Genomic DNA, 11,001 nt, shown 5'->3' on the forward strand with positions numbered 1-11,001 from the left:
TTTGTATATGCCACACCCCCTGACCCATGTTCCCTCTAAGCTGTGGAGTTTTGTGAGCAAAAATTCTACTTTGTGAGCTACTGGCATTAAAGTTGTGAGTGAGTGATTTGGCTACTGCATCCATTAGTTTGTTCTGGAGCTCTCCTTCCTGAGCGAAGGCAAAAATGTGTGAGCCAGAGGCTAAAAAACTGTGAGCTGGCTCACACTAACTCAGCTTAGAGGGAACACTGCCCCTGACATCGCCAAAAGTGTGTCAGGAGGCAACACCCACCACTCAGGCTCCACTGGACTGTTTTGGATTGCTAGCTATTGGGGGGGGGGAACGTGCAGATTTGTCCTTGCAGAGGAGGGAGAGCTTGTACCAGAATAAAACTTGGTCTTAAAGGTGCCACTGGACTGTCTTGGACCAGGGGCCCGGGGGGGGGGGGCTCTGCAATTTACCTGGCTGCTTCTTGCTCTGGCTGAGGGCTGCTGGGAGCAGGGGGCGGGGCTTGTTGCATGTGCCCGCCCCCTGGGCTCTTTACTGCCGGAGCTCCGCTCCTGTGTGCTCCTGCAGGAAATGACCCCTGACTCCTTCACAATACACTTGAATGACACACTTTTTTCAATGACAGTACTCAAGAGTTAAAAATAAACGCTGTATGAAAGGCAGGGGGAAGCAGCTGGGAACAGAAGGACCCTCACATTTTTCGAACCAGGCCACAGCACAGGCCCGTAGCCAGGTTTTTTTGTTTAGGGGGGGGCCCCTGAATTTTTAAGGGGGCAGTTAAAATGCAGTTCATTCAGTGAATCTGAATGTCTGCTTTTAAAGGGGGAGGCCCCACGCCTGTTTCTAGCCCTCCCTCTCAAGGCTATTTGTGGGGGGTGGGGTTTTTAATCAAGGGGGCAGAGCCCCCAAATGCCCCACTGTAGCTACGGGTCTGCCAGGGCCCCTCCCAAGCCCAGGAGGGCTGCTGATCGACAAGGCCATTCTTCATGCACCACAAGAGAGGCTCATTCCCAATGATGTGCTTCACAACACCAGCTGAAGATGTCCTGATTCCTTATTTTCACCTTCATCTTCCCTTTCTGCACCAACGGCGCTGTTGCGGAGAGGAGCAGGCAAGGCTTTGGCTTAAGATGCCGGGGAGCCATGGCCAGTTAGAGCTAGAGCTGCCAACCTCCAGGCCTGGAGATCTCCTGGAATTACAACAGCTCTCCAGTTCCCCCAGAGAAAAAGGCAGTTTTGGAGGGCAGACTCTATGGCATTATATCCGGCTGAGGTCCCAAATACCTGGCCTCCTCAGGCTCCACCCCCGAATCTCCAGGAATTTCCCAACCCAGAGTTGGGAAGCCTAGAAAGTAGGCCGTGGTGAGCTGGGCGGAGTCGTGTTCTGACTCGGAGTGGATTCCTGGGTTCAGGAGAGGAGCGACGTTGGCAGTTCTGCTGTCAAAACGTGACACACCTGTAGACTTTGCGCCAAGACTTCATGATAAGAGGCCTTGAGACGTGGGCCGGCAAACCCCTGTACCGGTGCCTGCTCCTCTTTTTGCCTCTCTAGGGAGGGGAATACAGTCGGAAAAGGGGTCCGGCTTCAAAGCCAGGGGAAGTTCCGGGTGTTGGTGGATTTCTTGTCGTTTCTGCAGCCGCTCCCGAGGCCGACATCTCTCGCGCACGACAATGAGAAGGCAGCTATGTCTGGGGCAGAGCGCAGCAGATGTGTGAACAGTCCCGCAGGACGGTTGGTGGTCTTTCACTGAAAAAAACATGAACCCCCACGTGGCCTCCTCTGACCCTCCTGATGGAGGCTGGGGCTGGATGATCGCCTTGGCAGCTTTCCTGCAGACGGCCCTGGTCTTCGGGGTGGTCCGATCTTTCGGCGTCTTCTTTGTGGAATTTGTGGTTCATTTCGGGGAGCCCTCTACTGCCGTCTCCTGGATCTCCTCTGTCACGGTGGCCGTCTTGATGTTCACCAGTGAGTATCCAACGGCCTTTTGGTGCACGAATCCAAACTCCTAAATTCTGAAATGAATGCCGCTGGACGAATAACTAAGCTGGCGGCTGAGATGCACTCTGCACATGCTTAAACATACTCTCTTTATTCTTGTTTTGCATGTTCCAGTAGGGTTGCCAGCTCCAGGTGGGAAAATACCTGAAGATTTTGGGGGTGGCGCCTAGGGAGGGGAAGGATTTCCCTGGGGTACAGTGCCCTAGAGTCTATCTTTCAAAGCAGCCATTTTCTCCAGGTGGACTGATCTCTGTCGCCTGAGTTACAGTAGCAGGAGATCTCCAGCCACCACCTGGAGGTTGGCAACCCTATTTTCCAGCAATGAGCTCGGGGGGGAGACTCAACAGCAGCAATCAGACTGGGTGTGTGTGTGTGTTTTTTTAATAAAAATCTGCCCTCAAAGGGTAGAATTTTATTTGTTTTTTCATAACAAACCGAACGTACACACATATAACACAAACGCGGTTATCAAATGCTTATGTTTCCAATAATTGCCTCTTAGATATTCTCTGTCTAGTACAATATCACATATCATTATTTTCTATGAGCTCACATTTTTGTATCTTAAAACCAGGGCTATTTTTGGGCAGGAACACACAGGAACAGAGTTTTGGCTGGCTCCTGAGTTGGCCACGCCCAGCAGGAACTCATTAGCATAATAGGCCACACCTAACAGCAGAAACTCATTAGGATTGGCTACATTAGGGGTGTGTGGCCTAACATGCAAAGGAGTTCCTGCTACAAAAAAAGGCCCTGGGTTTTGACAACAAACAAGGTAAACAGAATAAGAAGCAAAAGGTGGGTATGGCTGGATGAGCACACTTCTGGTAACATGGGGTGTGGCCTAATAGGCTAATGACCTTTGTTGTCAGGGTTGTGGCCTAATATGCTAATGAGTTCCTGCTGTTGGGTGTGGCCTATTATGCTAATGAGTTCCTGCTAGGCTTTTTCTACAAAAAAAGCCCTGGTGTAAGGTAACTTCATGTAGGCAAACTGGGTGAAGTTAATACGTGGTCTCACACTATAAAAATGGTTGTGTGAAGAGAAACGCCTCCATGTGTTCTGGAATGTAGAGTTTGTGGATCCTCTCATCAACAATGTCAGTTTATCACTTCCCCGCTGTTTCCATCAGTTTTTGTATATATTCCTGCTTTTTTGGTACATCTTGTACCTTCCAGTATTTGGCATATAGCATTCTTGCCACTGTAGTAAAGTAGATAATTAAGTATCTGTTGCTTTTTTCAAAATCTTTAGATAGTATACTCAGTAGCATTACTGTGCATCCCAATATCTTCTGGGGGGTGGGTCTTGTATAACCTTCTCTTCTGTACAGGTCTCAAAGGGGGAATCGACCCCTGCCCTCTTCTTTCCCTTCGACTATCCTCCTGACCATTCAACTTAATAGCCAAATTCAACGTTTAGCAACCCATTCTTCCTAAAACACCTAGGAACCAATGCTCCCCCTAAGCTGTGGAGCCGTGTGAGCAAGAATTCTACTTTGTGAGCTACCGGCATTAAAGTTGTGAGCGAGCGATTTGGCTATACTGCATAGATTAGTTTGCTCTGGAGCCCTCCTTCCTGAGCTGAGACAAAAGCGTGTGAGCCGGAGGCTAAAAAACTGTGAGCTAGCTCACACTCACTCAGCTTAGAGGGAACGCTGCTCTGAATCTGACTGTATTGGATGACAAGGAACATTCTGAAATGTTTCCACTTTCTTTGCCTCCCAAGCCGTTTTTTGCTGTGATTGAGATGCATTTTGGTGGGGGTGGGGGTGGGGAGGTCTTTCTAGGACAGGGGTCCCCAGCCCTTTTTAGCCTGTGGATACCTTTGGAATACCGACAGTGTGGTGGGCACAGCCACAAAATGGCTGCCACAGTCAGTCAGTGAAGAGATCCGTGGGCCGTGGTGGCAGCTGCTGCCAAAGCAACATTTTTTTTAAAAAAAAATCTGCCCTGCCAATCAAATGTCCAACGGCCAATCAGAACCCTTGCATGGCAAAAGCCACACCTGGTCCCACCCACTTCCTCAAAACCCCTGGCAGGCACCCAAGGGCACCACGTTGGAGACCCCTGTTCTAGGGTTTCTCCTCCTCTCCTAGTTCTCCTCCCTCCCCAGCCTGGGTCCATCCAAGGGGGTTTTAATCAGCCCCTCTTTGGCGCCCCCAACAGGTCCCTTGGCCAGTGCCCTCGGCACGCAGTATGGTGAGCGGCCCGTGGGCATCGTCGGTGGGTTCCTGTCGGGTCTGGGGCTCTTCTTGGCCTCCTTCGCCACCAGCCTGGCTCAGCTCTACCTCTTCATTGGCCTCCTCACAGGTAAGCCAAGTCCTGTTTCCACAAAGCCACCCCCTAGTTGCCCCGGAGGGTCTCTGACTTTCTAAGCCACGGTGGAATGAGGGACAGTTTTCTGGACAAGCCACCCAAGTGGTTGCTCAGGGCAACAGGAGGAGGAGCTTGGTGCCCTCGCTGTGAGCCAACCAGCAGCATGGAAGGCGACCGGCCTCCCGCTCTGGGCCTGCCCTGGAGCAATGGTGCCTTGGCCTGGCCCAGGCCGGCAGCAGCTCAGGCCCAGAACAGGATGGGTGTTCCTTGTTGGACTGGCAAAATGGCTCAAATCTGCCCTGGGCGCAGTGGGCAGAAAGAAATTCACCACCCGCTAGGATTGCCAATCTCCAGGTGGGGGCAGGAGATCTGCTTCCCTGGCGAAAATGGGTGCTTTGGAGGCTGGACTCTATAGCAATACACCTTGCTGAGGTCCTTCCTCTCCCCCAACCCCACCAGTCACGTACCTAAAGACCAGGGGTCATTTCCTGCAGAAGCGCACAGGAGCGGAGCTCCGGCAGCAAAGAGCCCAGGGGGGCCGGCACATGTAACAAGCCCCACCCCCTGCTCCCAGCAGCCCTCAGTCAGAGCAAGAAGCAGCCAGGTAAGTTGCAGAGCCCCCCGGTCCAAAACAGTCCAGTGGCACCTTTAAGACCAAGTTTTATTCAGGTACAAGTTCTCTCTCCTCTGTGAGGACAGATCTGCACATCCCCCCCCCCCAATAGCTAGCAATCCAAAACAGTCCAGTGGAGCCTGAGTGGTGGGTGTTGCCTTCTGACACACTTCTGGTGATGTCAGGGGGTGTGGCATATGCAAATAAGCTATGCTAATGAGTTATGCTAATGAGCCCCTGCACCTCTTTTTCTACGAAATTTCCCTTGCTAGTAAAGACTATAACTGGAAAATTGTGGTGCCTACCATGAAGAAGAAAAAGAGGTGGTTTTTATACCCTGGTTTTCACTACCTGGAGTCTCACAGCAGCTTACAAACGCCTTCCCTTCCTCTCCCCACAACAGACACCCTGTTAGGTAGGTGGGGCTAAGAGAGCTCTTTCGAGGACTGTCCTTGAGAGAACAGCTCTGAGAGAACTGTGACTGGCCCAAGGTCATCCAGCTGGCTGCACGTGGAAGAAGAGTGGGGAACTCAAACTTGGTTCTCCCAGATTAGAGTCTGCCGCTCTTAAGCACTATATCAAACTGGCTGAAGATAGATTCAGGTGTGTAGCCCTGTTGGTCTGAAGCGGCAGGACAAAGTTGGAGTCCCGTGGCACCTTTAAGACCCACAAAGTTTTATTCTGGGCATGAGCTTTTGTGCGCATGCATTGTGTGCACGTGCATAAAAGCTTATCCCCAGAATAAAACTTTGTGGGTCTTAAAGGTGCCACGGGACTCCAACTTTGTTCTGCAAAACTGTGACAGCTCATAGTTGCTTGGAGGATTCCAAAGTACATTTTAACTCCCATTTTTCTTCTGCGTCGCCCAGGTGTTGGTGGTGCCCTCATCTTCTCCCCTTCCTTGGCCCTGGTAGCTCGGTACTTCAAGCGGCGGCGCGCCCTGGCCAACGCCTTGGTGTTCTCCGGCACTGGCATTTCCGCCTTGGCCTTCTCCCCCCTCTTCCAGTTCCTGGTGGATTCCTACGGCTGGCGCGGGGCTCTCCTGATTGTGTCCGGCATGGCCTTCCACCTGGTGGTGTGCGGCGCCCTCCTTCGACCGCTGCCCTTGGCCCCAAACGATGCTTCGGGGGCTCCCGGACAGGAGAGCCGGTGGGGCAGGTTGGCATCTCTCTTCGGGCTGCGTCTGCTCCGCCACCGAGCTTTCATGACCTTCTGCGGGTCCGGAGTTCTGATCACAGCGGGTTACTTCATGCCTTTCATTCACCTGGTGCCCCACGCCAGGGAGACGGGCTTCGACGAATACCAAGCGGCCTTCCTGGTCTCCGTGGTGGGCATCGCCGATATAGCTGGGCGCATCGTAGCCGGCTGGCTGGCCGACTGCGGTCCTCTTCGTCTCGTCCACCACCTCACCCTCTGGACCCTCCTGACGGGCGTCACCCTCCTCCTGGTGCCCCTGGGACGCAATTACACCTCGATGGTGGCCGTCAGCATCGGCTACGGGTTCCTGGCGAGCGCTATCATCCCGCTGAAGTTCTCCACCCTGGTGGAAATCGTGGGCCCAGACCAAATAATGGGAGCCATTGGGCTCATTCACCTGATGGAAAGCTTTGGAGCTTTGGCCGGGCCTCCGTTGTCAGGTAAGGAAGCGAAATGATGCAGCATCTAGGGAAGGCGTTCCGGGCAGGCCTACCAAGGCGGCTAGCGCAATGGCACCCACAGAATAGCCTCCCATGGAACGGGGGAGGGGCTGTGGCTCAGTGGAAGAGCCTCTGCTTGACATGCAGAAGGTCCCAGGTTCAATCCCCGGCATCTCCAGTTAAAAGGACCAGACAGTAGCTCCTGGAAAAGATCTCTGCCTGACACCCTGGAGAGCAGCTGCCAGTATCGGCCTTGACAGACCAAGGGGATGGCACAGGAGAGGGCAGACGGAGGGGCCATGGCTCAGCAGTGGAGCCTCTGCTCAGCATGCAGAAGGTCCCAGGTTCAATCCCCGGCATGTCCAGTTAAAAGCAGGCCTGTAGCCAGGATTTTGTGGCTTGTGGGGCAGATTTTTGTCTGGTGGGGCTGAAGATCTCAGCACAGAAAGAAAAGCCATTTAGCCACTAGAAAGCTGTTTTAGATTATAGTTCTCAGCTGCTGCAACTTAATCACTTCTGCCAGCCTAAGCAACCATTCTGATAACAAGCAGGTGGGGTGGGTGGTGGGTGGGGTTGATGACTTCTGTAGTCAAGAAAGCTAACACTTAGGCAGAAAAACTATCTTAAAGGAGACCAGTTTCTTGACACAGAGTTCGAAGGTATCCTAGAGGTCACCCACTCCAACCCCCTTGGCTCAGTGTGGGAACTACAGCACCCACTCTGCTTAAAGGAGTGTATGCCTTTAAAAAAATGTTTTAATAAGATTGAAAAAAGCATTTGCAGGAGAAATTCTTGTGGGGCTGTGTCTTTAAGAAAGGGGGCAGAGCCCCCCAAAGGCCTCACCATAGCTACAGGCCTGGTTAAAAGGACTAGGCAGGAGGTGATGCGAAAGACCTCTCTCTGCCTGACACCCGGGAGAGTTTCTGCCAGTCTGAATAGACAAAACTGTCGTGGATGTGATGGACCAAGGGTCTGACTTCATGTGCCTCAGGAACACGGTGGAACCTGGATCCAGACCAATGGTGGATTGTGTTCCAACACAGGATTTGTTGGGAGCCTCTGCAAAAAACCCAGAGGATTTTGCAGAATCCTGACATGCAGAAAGAGGGAGATCTGGCTCTGGAGCCCAGGAAAGAGCAAGGTTAGGGTCTCCAGCTCCCGGTTGGGAAATACTTGGAGATTTGGAGGGTGGAGCGGGAGGAGGGCGGGGTTTGGGGAGGGCAGGGACTTCAACAGCTTGCGAAGTGGCCGTTTTCTCCAGGGGAACGGATCTCTGTTGCCCGGGGGGAATCCGTTGTAATAGTGGTAGATCTCCAGCCGCCACCTGGAGGTTGTATGTAGAAACAACGGAGAGATCACGGGAAGGATGCAAACAATGATGAAAACAACCGTGATCAATGTTCCTTCTAAGCTGTGGAGTCTTGTGAACAAAAATTCTACTTTGTGAGCTACTGGCATTTAAGTTGGGAGTGAGCGATTTGGCTACTGCATAGATTAGTCTGCTCTGGAGCCATCCTTCCTGCGCCAAGACAAAAATGTGTGAGCCAATATGTTATGATTGTTTGTGTATGTTATGTGGAAAATGTAATAAAATCCTGCCCCTTTGGGGGGCAGTTAAAAATAAATAAATCTTTAGACTGCTGTTTTGCAGTGAGTAGTGTTTCTTCAGCAAGTAATAAAGATCGGACGCATGCACACACTACAGAAACTGCATAGACTCCCGTTTCACATAACAGCTTTTTCACAATGCGCTGCGTAAGTAACATTCATTTACACGTCAACGGTTCTAATCTGTGAATTAACACGCAAACAGTCTTCCCACTCCAATGAAACAAATTCTTTCCGTGCTCATACGAGAGGAATGTTTGAGTGTTAATTCACAGATTAGAATTGTTGACGTGATGTGTAAATGAATGTTATTTACGCAGGCGCATTGTGGAAAAGCTGTTATGTGCAACGGGAGTCTATGCAGTTTCCGTAGTGTGTGCATGCGTCCATCTTTATTACTTGCTGAAGAAACACTACTCACTGCAAAACAGCAGTCTAAAGATTTATTTTTTTTAACTGCCCCCCAAAGGGGCAGGATTTTATTACATTTTCCACATAACATACACAAACAATCATAACATATACATACATATATACATACATACTAACATACAAACAAATACATGGAGGTTATTCTTAATTCTACCAATATTTATACTAATACCTATTCCGCCTTAATAACAATTTCTCATGAACTGTGTAAGCAAGTTTTCTGTCGCTATCATCCTAACAGGTATATATTTCATTTAGTAAACTATTGGTCTGTCTCTTGCAAGCCTACATATGTTTGTCATACCAGTTATAAAAGCGTGACCAAGTATTCTCAAATGTCGAATCTGTTGCGCCTTTTATCAATAAAGTCAATTTGTCCAATTCCGCAGCCTCCAAGATTTTGTTTACAAGTTCTCATTTTGTTGATATTTTCATAATACTACATCGTGGTTGTTTTCATCATTGTTTGCCACCTGGAGGTTGGCGACTCTAAGCAGGAAGCTGGCTGGGGCTTGCGTGACTCAGCAGCCAGCCCCTTTCAAAGACTGCTGTTCCTTGAAGTGGGCTCATAGCCCCACCCACCGCACTAGGCTGTTCTAAGAGGGCTGCCGCATGCCCAGTTATGGTAGACAATCTCCCGCTACAAGTCCCAGCGGCCTGACACCAGAGGTTGCCCAGTTCAGGCCCCGGAGCCGCCATTAAATGAGGTTTGCACCTGGAACGCCTCACTGCCACAAAACACAGGTTACCGTGTGGTCAGTGTTCCCTCTAAGCTGAGTTAGCTCCCAGTTTTTAAGTCTCCGGCTCACAGATTTTTGTCTTAGCTCCAGAAGGAGGGCTCCAGAGCAAACCGATTTACGCAGTAGCCAAATCGCTCACTCACAACTTTAATGCCAGGAGCTCACAAAGTTGGATTCTTGCTCACAAGGCTCCACAGCTTAGAGGGAACATTGTCTGTGGTATAGATAAATTCTAATAGAAATAATTTACAACAGTAGGGCAAACACTTGGGGATGCAAAGACCTACACTGGCCTATCAGGTAGGCGCTGAGCACAGTCATAAACGGAGCTGATTCGGCTTACTTGATCTGATGTATACATAGAAACATAAGCTGGAAGGGACCCCGAGGGCCATCTAGTCCAGCCCCCTGCACAACGGAGGCAACTCACAGCTACCTCTCCCCAACTCCAAAGCCAGTTCGGTGTCGTGGTGAAGTGCACAGACTCTAATCTGGAAGAACCGTGTCTGATTCCCCACTCCTCCACGTGCAGCTGCTGGGTGACCTTGGGCAAGCCATAGTTCAGTCCAAGCTGCTCTTGAAAAAGCAGTTCTCAAGGGAGCTCTCTCAGCCCCATTTACCGCACAGGGTGTCTGTTGTGAGGAGGGGAAGGGAAAGGAGTTTGTCAGCCACTCTGAGACTCTGAGTGAAGAGCGGGGTATAAATCCAATCTCTTCTTCCTCCTTCCCCCCCCCCCAGTGCCTAAAAAGGGAAGAACAAACTTCACAGTGCACTGTGGCCCTGGGGCCGTGTTCCATAGACCCGGTGGGGAACTGAGGGGAGGGGGCCTTTCAAAAATGCCAAGAGGCACACACTCTGCGCATGCCTAAAGACACTAGTGTCAGAAGCCCAAGAGTCGAATGGTGGGCTGTGTCATCATTTTACAGCCAGGAAAGGGGGAAGGGCTTCCGTCTTTCCTATTCAGCCCCCCTCTAACCTGGGTCCGCTGTGGGGATGGGGGGCTTGCTCACCTCCACGGTTTGTCTCGCCTTCTCCTCTCTTGCAGGCTGGATCCGGGACGCGACCGGCAGCTACGTGGCTTCGTTCCAGGCGGCTGGCTCCATCCTCATTGTGGGTGCCTTGGTGCTTGTGGCCCTGCCCAACCACCTCCGCTGCCTCCCCGCAGCATCCCCCCAAGACCCCGAAGACGGCAAAGAGGAGCACGACCCCTGCCCCACCGAAGACGGAGGCTTCCGGACTGAGGGGAGCTGAGGCTTCGCTTCTGACATGAGGCCAGGCCTCCAAAGCAGAGGCTCCCTTCCATTTTTACAATATATTCATACACTGAGGCAGGGGGAGGAAGGAGATCCAACAGCCGTAGGAGGGGCCCTGGCTCAGGAGCAGAGCCTCTGCTTTGCATGCCAGAGGTCCCAGGTTCGATCCCCGGCATCTCCAGTTGAGAGGACCAGGCAAGAGGTGATGTGAAAGAACTCTGCCTGAGAGCAACTGACAGTCTGAGTAGACGATACTGACCTTGATGGATGAGGCCAGGCCTCCAAAGCAGAGGCTCACTTCCATTTTTACAAGTCATATATTCAAACACTGAGGCAGGGGGAGGAAGGCGATGCAACAGCCGTAGGAGGGGCCCTGGCCCTGGCTCAGGGGCAGAGCCTCTGCTTTGCATGC

The 11,001-nt window shown here is 51.6% G+C and overlaps 1 protein-coding gene and 1 non-coding gene across 2 annotated transcripts; both read left to right on the forward strand.

The window, feature by feature from the left end:
* Nucleotides 1–1,747: 1,747 nt before the first annotated feature.
* Nucleotides 1,748–10,587, forward strand: LOC107118061 (monocarboxylate transporter 13-like). Its single transcript, XM_015420299.1, has 4 exons — nt 1,748–1,955; nt 4,157–4,300; nt 5,789–6,556; nt 10,382–10,587. Exons 1-4 carry the CDS (start codon nt 1,748–1,750, stop codon nt 10,585–10,587), a joined length of 1,326 nt encoding a protein of 441 aa, XP_015275785.1.
* TRNAV-GAC lies at nt 6,663–6,734 on the forward strand. Its single transcript has one exon. It is a non-coding gene; the product is annotated as a tRNA-Val (tRNA).
* Nucleotides 10,588–11,001: the final 414 nt, after the last annotated feature.

The sequence above is a fragment of the Gekko japonicus genome, unplaced genomic scaffold (genome assembly GCF_001447785.1).
Source record: "Gekko japonicus isolate JY-2015 unplaced genomic scaffold, Gekko_japonicus_V1.1 scaffold336, whole genome shotgun sequence".
Taxonomy (NCBI): domain Eukaryota; kingdom Metazoa; phylum Chordata; class Lepidosauria; order Squamata; family Gekkonidae; genus Gekko; species Gekko japonicus.

Bases quoted from the DNA above. Each gene is read 5' to 3' on its own strand.
- LOC107118061 (XM_015420299.1), top strand. From the start codon at position 1,748: ATGAACCCCCACGTGGCCTCCTCTGACCCTCCTGATGGAGGCTGGGGC. The intron at 1,956-4,156 runs GTGAGTATCCAA...CGCCCCCAACAG, and splicing joins GGCCGTCTTGATGTTCACCA to GTCCCTTGGCCAGTGCCCTC. The intron at 4,301-5,788 runs GTAAGCCAAGTC...TGCGTCGCCCAG, and splicing joins CTTCATTGGCCTCCTCACAG to GTGTTGGTGGTGCCCTCATC.